This window comes from Eschscholzia californica, unplaced genomic scaffold (assembly GCF_041429995.1).
Source record: "Eschscholzia californica isolate CP2 unplaced genomic scaffold, dmEscCali1.0.p SCAF_3, whole genome shotgun sequence".
NCBI classification, from domain to species: Eukaryota; Viridiplantae; Streptophyta; class Magnoliopsida; order Ranunculales; family Papaveraceae; genus Eschscholzia; species Eschscholzia californica.
Genome location: NW_028238420.1, coordinates 51,353,778 through 51,363,677, shown reverse-complemented (window position 1 = coordinate 51,363,677; position 9,900 = coordinate 51,353,778). Strand labels below are relative to the sequence as shown.

The 9,900-nt window shown below is 35.5% G+C and overlaps 1 protein-coding gene across 1 annotated transcript; it reads right to left on the bottom strand.

The window, feature by feature from the left end:
• Positions 1 to 4,820: 4,820 nt before the first annotated feature.
• On the bottom strand, positions 4,821 to 9,877 carry LOC147551568 (protein DETOXIFICATION 33-like). The gene is made up of 8 exons (XM_086665106.1): positions 9,353 to 9,877; positions 8,068 to 8,609; positions 7,851 to 7,937; positions 7,722 to 7,778; positions 7,408 to 7,646; positions 5,502 to 5,620; positions 5,317 to 5,403; positions 4,821 to 5,203 (listed from the first exon to the last, which is right to left on the bottom strand). Exons 1-8 carry the CDS (start codon positions 9,620 to 9,622, stop codon positions 5,117 to 5,119), a joined length of 1,488 nt encoding a protein of 495 aa, XP_086521232.1. The 5' UTR covers positions 9,623 to 9,877; the 3' UTR covers positions 4,821 to 5,116.
• Positions 9,878 to 9,900: the final 23 nt, after the last annotated feature.

The following is a 9,900-nucleotide window of genomic DNA, read 5'->3' as shown; positions in this document are numbered from 1 at the left end:
CTTATATAATGTCATACAAATTGATCTTTTTCTATTTTGAAAGTAAATTCATTAAAAATAATGACACCATGTCCAACACGAGTCCCGACTGGCTGACATGTCGGGCCAGAATCTAGAGAGAGTGAAAAATTTTCTCATTCTACATCCTGGTCTGACATGTCAGTCCGTCGGAGTTTGGTCGGGATTCGTGTCGGACATAGCATCATGGTTGATTCATTAAATAGAAGATGTACAACAAGCTCCAAAGTAACAGAAAGATTACATTTATTGTGTTATAAAGTGGTCTTAAAAAATTCAACACATGCTTTTCAAGAATGTTTACAATGTGGCAGAGCTCCTAAGTGGTACATTGTAAAAATATTTTGGTTTGTCCAAATCCATTGTCACCCATAAGCCCATAACAGATCCCCTTTTAATTTTAGCAGATGGCCATGATTATTAAGAAAAAAAAGACATCCCAACACCCCATATGCTGTATAATGGGGGTGGCATATTGAGTTAATTAAGAGTTAAGATTAGCTCAATCATAGAATTGGCTATTGAAAATGAATAAAAGAGAATATTTTGGTTACCCACAAAAAGGTTAAAAAGAGAACATTTGTTTGCCAATAAAATAAAAATGAATAAAAAGGAGAATGTCTGTTTGCCCGATTAAAAAAATGAATAAAAAGAGAATATTTGGTAGTGGGGCACTTAATTAAGGGCTCCACCTTTTTAGCTCCAAGGGCCCGTTTGTTTGATAGAAGATATTTGGATGTAAAAAAAGAAAAATCTCTTGTAAAAGAAAATAAAAAGAATTTACATGCCAAATTTAAGTAAGTGTGGATTATTTATTTTTAAGGTCAAAGAAAACTATAGTCTTAAGTGTATTTGGCACTGGTCTACTGGGCACGAATTTGTTAAGATCTGTGTCATAGACTAATCTTTGACCAAGTTGGCCAGTTAAGACATAAGACAATGAGTAACCCTTGAAATGTTAAGTGAATTGCCCTATTCCTGCTTGGCGTACGTGAGGTCATGGCTAAGGATATTGCAACCCTCCAAGCAAATAATGGTTTGATTCTGACTTCGACAAGAAATTATTGGTTGCAAATGAGTTAATAAAATTAAAACTTGCTCATATGAAACTATTGAGCACTAACAAACCACGACTGGTTTTGACCAAAAAATGGAGACAACAAGGGAGGAGAGAGAAGCTTCCTCGGTCATCATACGTCACCATCTTCAAACCAATTTATGCACAAAATAAACCCTAGTTTCAAAGCCATGAAACCACAGTAACTTAATAGCTCTTCAAGACCCTCCCTATACCAGTCCTACACACTTTCAACCCCATCATCAAAACCATATAATCACAATAGATCTAGATCTGCTCGACTAGTTACCTAACACCATTTCTTTCTAGATCTATTGACTCAAAGTAGATCTACACATCTGAGGCAACTTTACAAAAAGTATACATCAACAATACAAACATCAACAACACAAGTCTATGGAGGTTCTCAGGATCTAAACAACGCAGTCAAGATGGAATTTATCTAACCTTCTCTTTTATTCTGATTTTATGTTCTAGTTCTTATTCAGTTCTTGTAGCCGACAGATTCAACGATCTAGTTCGATTGGATCTTTAATTTTGATTTTGCTTCAGATCTGGATCTATCAGTTTAGGCTTTAGGGTTATTTAGTCAGATCAGGTCAGTTATACTCCATTAGCTGACATAGTCCTTCTACTTGCTCATCTTTCAATTAGATCTCAGATTTATCGATTAGTCATGCCTACTACTCTAGGTTATATTGTTGGGTTTTCTCCCAGTCATATTTGCAAATCTTTGTTTCACTGTCAACCTACTTCTGGGTTGACATGCAGTCCATACTTCCTCCACCAATACCAGTTTCAGCAGAGCCGTGGCTGACAATTGGAGGGCCCTGGACGAAATTTGTTTTTAGGTCTTTTATACAATTAAAACATTACGAGCAAAATGATGTAAAAGATACAATTTCTTTGTAGAAAGTGTAGTTTAGGGTCTAAGTGATTTTTCGAATATGTATCTTTTGCATGGCTATTTTCACATATGTGTTTTTAAAATACACTTAGATTTATATTTCTTAAAAACACCTCATAAGATGCACCAAAATGACAAAATTATAAAGAAAAGTATAATTGAGCAAGAACAAAGATTTATTTAGTAAGTGAACTCCTAGTTTAAAAAATGGCAAAAAAAATCAAACCAAAATAACAAAATTGTAAAGAAAAAGTATAATTGAGAAAGAACAAAGATTTATTTAGCAAGTGAACTCCCAGTTTAAAAAAATGAAAAAACAAGACAATGGGATTTGAACCCGGGTCAATTACACGGACACTCACTGCTCTAACCAGTTGAGGAAACAGTCTTTCACATAATGCTATAAGTAAGTTATTTTTATTATCTAGTTAAAAACCTTAGAAGCTGTGGGCCCATTTATGGTGGGGGGCCCAGGGCGGATGCCCTGCCCGCCCCCCCTTAGCCACGGCTCTGAGTTTCAGGATGTCGGTCGGTCAGGGAGGGTCAGACGGGTTCCCCATTTGACCTTGCGCCTTAAGGGCCCTTTTCTACTTTTCTCAGAGAATCATAATATCATTCTTATTTTACCCTTCGATCCCGGAGGAACCTATATACTAGATATATGCTTTCTTAGGTGTCGCCCATAGTTTGTATTTCATTTCTTAGCTCCCTTTTGTGGATCACTTTAGTCTCTGGTTATCACTTAGATCTAACTTCTTATCGAAACTCCTTAACATTTTCACTTCCACCCTTTGTCGCAATTTATTTGCGATTTTTTGTTGGCTTAGTTCGGTATTTATACCTATACTATGACAACGATCCCAATTACCAGGTGTCAGACTCGTTTCTTTTATTTAAGACTCGAATAGACATGGTCTTTGTGTTTAGAGAATACTGGCGGGATAACTTGGAATCAATTTTTGGTTCCTCCCTGTGGACAACCACTCTTCCATTGAGAAGTTTGAATGTTCATTTACTCCATTTTCAATGTTACAGATGCTAGAAAACAGTTTTATCTTTTATTTAACTTTACAGGCTTCTACGATCAAATTTCATATCATTTTCAAGATGAACTGTCAGATTTACAAGCCACAGAATGAAGATCATTTGCTGAAGCGAAGATATTTTATGCAATTCTTCAGTTCTGTAATTTTAATTTTATATATTTTGTGTTATCAGGTACTTTAGTGTTTAATGCTATTATCTTTCAAAAAAAAAAAAAAAAAACCACGGCTAGTTATAAAGTGTTATACCCAATTAAAAGAGATTTTTTTTGTTGAACCAATTACAAGAGATAATGCGTGTTGTTCGCTCGTTCCCTTCCTTCAACTAATTGATTTTACATCAGTTGGATGTCAATAATGATTTCTTCCAAGGAGACTTGGACGAAGATATATATATATATATATATATACTATTACTCCTAGCTTATAAATCGGGAGAAAATTGAGTTTGGCGGTTAAACAAATTGCTATACGATTTAAAACAGGCTTCACGACAATGGTTTTCCAAATCTTAATCTAGCTTAGAGGCTGAAGATTTTACACAATCAACTTCTAACCATTCGGTTTTCAGCATTTTAAAAGGTTCAATGTCAATTTACATTCTTTTCTATGTTGACGATATCATTATCACAATAAGAAATTGAAATATAATTTCTTCAACGACATCTCGAAAAACGATTGTCTCTCTGAAGAATCTTAGACGTCTCCAATACTTTCTTGGATTTAAAGTTTCTCGATCTCCTAAGTGTATATTTCTCAGTCAAAAGAAATATACTTTGGAAATTTCGAGATTTTGACATTTAAAACTGTAACCTACAAATGGTTCTCCACTGGATGATGAGATGTCTTCCCGTCACCTCATGGGTCGACTTTTTATGTGACTTCTACAGAACCTGATATATCCTTTTTGTTAATTATCTTAGTCAGTTCATGAAACATCCTCGTTCAGCTATATGGATGCAGCAACACGAGTACTACATTGGACTCTCGACCACGGAATTCTTCTTTGTTCTTTCTAGTTTTCTGACTCTGTTAGGGTTTACTGACTCAAACTGTCCCAATTGCCCCCTTGCTCGTGGTTCCACCACTGTGTTTATTTTACCATGATTGGTGCGAGCCTATTGTTTAGCGTTGCAAGGAACAACCGATTGTTTCTTGTTCTTTTGCGGCATTGCAACATCGTGCTCTTGTTTCACTTATTGGCCAGCTTTAATAATGGTTGCAGTACCTATTTTTGGATCTCCGCGTTGACATTCCATAATCTTTTAAGGCATTCTGTAACAATCATGCTACTCTTTGTATTACTGTCAGTCTAGTGTTCAATGAAAGAGCTAAGCATATTGAACTTGATTGGCACTTTTTCCGTGAAAAAATTGCTCTAGGTCTTAATCAAACTTACCATCTTCGCTTTGTTGATCAAGTTGCTAACATTTTTTTATCAAGTCAGGCTTGACTCAGATTTCTTTCTCTGCTCTAACTTGAAAGTGTTGACATAATTAAATGGGTGCCCAAATTCTATGGGCACCATCAACCAACCGGTCCATAAAGAGAGGAGAGATTGAGTATAAAAATGTTTTAATTTCCGAACTCTTATGTTTCTATTTTCTTGTGTTCTTGTATTTGTAATCTCTTGTAAACCCTAACGTAAACTAGTATATATAATCATCTAAACCTAAATTCTATAGAAACAGACTATCTCTCACAACTCTAGGTGAGTCTGGCCTAGCATTTTGTGCTAACACTACAACCGTCTCTTGCGCTTGCTTGCAAATAATTTTGAAGTGGTTTAATTGGCTTAGTATTTAGGTTAGTTAAAATCACATCAAATGTATATATTGATACATATATTGAGAAGAGAATAAGTATAAAAAAAAACTCAACGTTGTTTAAACATAACAAAAATGTACCGAACCAAGAAGCATCGATCAACTAATTAAAAAGAAAAAATATTGGAACAACAAAACCTCGAGGCTACCGAGATGGTGGCATCAATATGTGAATAATTGCCAAATTGCAGTTAGGCGAGCTTCGAAACATAACGAGGTTTTCTTCTTAAATATCGGTTTCCACTCAAACAATCTCTCCGAGCTTGGAAGGGTTTCCTTGATTTTCCAATGATCCTCCCCATTTACTTATCCTAGATCTTGCCATTGTAGCCTGTTAATGAACAACATATGAAATACTTATTCAATTAAACTAAATAATTGAGTGGAAATGAATATGTTTTTCTAACTCTAGAGATGGAGAGAGATAATATATAGATAGTGTACCTCTTTCTTCCAGTTTGTGCTAAGGGTAATGCCACAAAGGATCAAAGTCTGCAAACCTATCCCAGAAATCATTCCAATCCAAACACCCTGTCATTGACAAAACACACATGTATTTTCATTGTTTTACATACAAATCTTCTAAATTCTTTAGGTTTTTCAAGAAGATCTTAAGCTTGGTGTTTTACCTTCACACCCATGTCAAATTTAGAACCTAGTAAGAATCCTAATGGAAGGCCGATGACATAGTAACAACCAACGTTCACATACGCCACCAACCATTGCCAACCAGCTCCAACAGCCACACCTGAAACCCACAAAAATAAAGTTTATATTAGTGACTGGTATTTGTAGCGGTATATTATAATATTGAGCCCATCCGTGGGTCAGATAGGCCCAAGGCCAGGGACGGATCTAAGATTTTCACTTAGGGGGTGCAGATTTATATACCAAAATAATTTTTTTTTTTGCAAACACACTAATTAATAAAATACTTATATTCATTAATTATATTGATACATCAACGATTACAAACGCAATTGACCTCTACGACAGTTCATATTTTGAAATATTCGCAGAAATGACTCATTGTCAATTTCACTAAAAACTTCTTTTTCAATAAAGACTACTAAATTATCATTTAGCCACGCATCACTCATCTTGTTTCTTAAGCGTGTTTTAACTAGCTTCATAGCTGAAAAAACTCTTTCAACAGAGGCAGTTGCAACCGACAAAGTTAGTGCTAAAGTGATACACAGATAAACTAAATAATATGTTTTATCCCTCTTAGTTTCCACCAATGTTCTAGCAAGATCTCCAATTCCATCTAAATTTGAGAAATCATCATTTTGCCTCATATCTTAATTGTAATTATCAAGCTGCGAACTAAGTAGCATAGTGTCAACACTACTGAAATCTGACCGATAAAATTCACCAAGACGCATCAACTTACTTTTGTCGAAAAGGACAAAATATCTAGATGGACTCAAACATGTCATACAACGGAGCAACTCGATATTCTTCTCAGTGAAACGACATTTAATTCTTGAAGTTGCATATCAATGCCGTCGGAATGTTTTGTTGTTGATTCATCAAATTTATACAACTAATCCGAGCATCATATTGTTGACTTTTCATTTTGTCAACATGTTTCATTAACCTGTCAGGTTTTCTCCAACTATTCCAACCTCCATTAACAAAGGTATCACGACCAACTTTACCTTTTTTAGAAACATAACAAAACAAACAAAATGCAACATCTTTTTCAACATTATATTCTAACCACTCTTGATGATCATTAAACCCGAAGAAAATTCTCTTTTAAAATACCTTTCTATAGTAGCTAGTTGAACTTGAATACTTGATTAGATCAATAAGAAGAAGAAGTAGTAGTAGAGAGAGAAGTGATTTTGATGTGGTTTGAGATGAAGAAATTAGAGATATATATATATAGAGGTAGAAAATTGTATGATTGAATGGTTAGGTAGATGAATAGAAGTTTATAGGAGTTTAGGGTAGATGAATTGAAGTTTGTATGGATTTAGGATATTTGAGTTGATTTTATAGGTTTTTTTTGTTAAGGATAATTGATTTTATATAGGTTGGTAGTTGAATTTATCATATTTCAAAAATAAAACTAAGGAGGTGGGAGGCTGGTTTCGAACCCATGACATCCTGGTACTCTTCTGTCCAAAAAAACCAATCCGTGTCTCCACTAGGCCACACTCTAATTTCGTTATAAACCTACACTCTCACTTTAATATAAACTTAAAAAAGAATGCATTTCCAAAAAAAATTATCAATACTACTACATATTTTTTTCGGGAGGATCGAGGGGGTGCGGCCGCACACCCTCGCACTCCCATGAATCCGCCCCTGCCCAAGGCATACTAAGATCGTGTTTCCGATCAACATCAAGATGGTCTATTTTGAGTGTTGGCCGACCAGTCAGGTCAAGGCGTCAGGCAGACCCGCTGTGATGAGATACGAAGTGGGCATATATACCCAGTCACCCAGGAGGGTCATGATCAAGATCGTCTTAGAATATTATAACGACAAACCCGTTATTTATCTTATTGTACTTTAGCTACTGACCTGTTAGAACTGGTTGAACACTGTTGAGTAACAATGTGAAGGAGAAGATAACGGCGAGGCTAGAAACGATTTTAGCAACCTCGGGACTATTGGTGAAGGGGAGCGCGTAAACATTTCGTAGAGCTAAAACAAGAGCCATGAATATTATTCCAACCAATGCTGCAGATATTACTACTATTAGTATGGAGAATTTAGCTGCCCTTGGCCTTCCTGCTCCAAGTTCATTTGAAATCCTCACACTACACATACACACATACAGTTTTAGTCGATGAACAATTTTAATGAAAGAAGTAAAGATGATTGCAGAATACTACCTGATTGCAGCATTGAATCCTATGAATATCATGACCTCCCATCCACTCAGGTTGGTGCTGCATTTGACCCGTAGAAATTAGTTCAGCCTCATTAATGCAGCTAGCACTGAAAGTATTGATTCAACTTACCAAATGGATATTGCTGCTACCGCTAGCTTAGCGTTCTTCAGTTGGCCAGCCACCACGACGAGGAACATGAGATACCAGAACTCAAGACTACATCATAGTAAGAAATTAGACAACAATTTTCAATTCGAAACAATGTTTCAAGAAACAGTAGAGCAAAAGTTCGTAAGTAGTATTGTTATAACAGAAGCAATAGAGAGCCGAGAGTGTGTGTGTGTACCATAACATTATAGCAGAAGCAATGGATAGCCGAGCAAAAGCACCCAAGTCCCTAAATGCACTCCAACTAAAACCGGTCCAAGCACCGGGACAATAACCCATAACAACATAACCTAATTGTCCCAACACAATAAGCCACCAAGATATGTTTAGTGAAGCAGCAGCACCAATCAATCCTAGCTTAAATTGGACTATGAGAAGCCAACTTAAAAATAAATGAAATAAGAGTGCTAATCCAGACATCCATGCCATTGCCATAACTTTGCTTTGTGCTTGTAAGAATTTTTGTAAAGGGAAGTTTAACCCGTATGCGAATAACTGAGGAATCATATATAACGCAAACTTCCCTGCTAATTCTGCAATTTCTTCATTCTGTCCGAATAATTTTAGTATTGGTGTGGCGAAAATGTAGATTGGTAGAAGAACGATGCACATTGTCGTGAGGATTACCCACGAACGTTGCATATATATGCCTAACATGTGTAATTGTTTCGCTCCAAATGCTTGACCACATAGTGTTTCCAGTGCACTGCCCATTCCTAACTGGATCATTTTGAAGCAAACAATCACAACTTTCGGTAAGAACAAACAAATATAAGTGAGGCATAAGGTAATTTAATGACATTCGACCAAAACAAAACCACGACTAAATGAGAAAAATAATAACTCATTAGGTCAAAATCTATATAAAAGACTAATTAAATTACCCTTTTTGTGTAACTAATTCTTTTTTTAATTATATATCTCATTCGTACGGAATCTATTTTGTGCAAATCTTTATTCAAAGTTCAAGCCCTCAACGACACGATCAGAACAGTACATGTTTCGAGCTGCTTCCACGAGTGAACCCCACTCAAATAGGCAAAAAGCGTCCTCATCAGTTTTTTTGGGTTAGATTCCAACAATACCTTTTATAATTTAATGACTTTAAGATTTCTCTTTTATTAAGATGAAGCAGTGCAATTAATGTTCGAAGGCTTTATGTCTAACCTTATCTAAATATCTATATCATTCAAAAGAAGACTTTTATCACTCTTTAATCTTATCGTTCTAATGCGTAAATAATCATCCTTATAAAAAAAGTATAAATTAGGTGAAGATCTTGAACAATTTTGGACTGAAATAAGTCATGAATGAACATGACTTTTCGACTTTGAACTTCTTCCAATAATATATTACTCCATTTAGAACAAACATTATCAGTTAAACTAATAGCTAATACTACTTTTTATACATAACAAATAAATAATCAATCAATTAAGTTGGGAAAAAGCTAGCTAGATTACCATAATACCAAAGGCGAGTCCGGCGATGACCATATTTTCAATAGAAACAGCATCAAGTTCAAGAGTAGTAAGGTGGCCGGCAAAGACTTGAGTGGCTGCACCAAGAGAGTATTGAGAGACAGAGGTGAAGATGGCTGGACCAGCTAAATACCATAATTTCTTATTCTCTGTTATTGATTCTTTAAAGAATTGACTACATGTTTTTATCTCTTCAATATCTGGTTCTCCTCTCACCTCCAGTAATGGTTCTTCCTGTTCATTTCTCCCCATTATTTTATTTCTCTCACTCAAACAAGTACCACCACCCCTCCAAGTTAATTTTCCTTTTTTTCTCTCTCCCTCTCTATAAAGTCATAGACAGGAGACGAGAAGATGGAATTTATATACTATTAAGTTTAATTCTGTTTTTTGTTTTGGATTGGTGGTTGTTGGTAAAATGAGTGGCCCAAATTTAGATCTTATTATTACAAGATCTCTGGTTACTATTTCAATAAGCATGGGAGATGGGCTGGTTGGCCTCCCAATGAGATTCACGACAATTATAATTA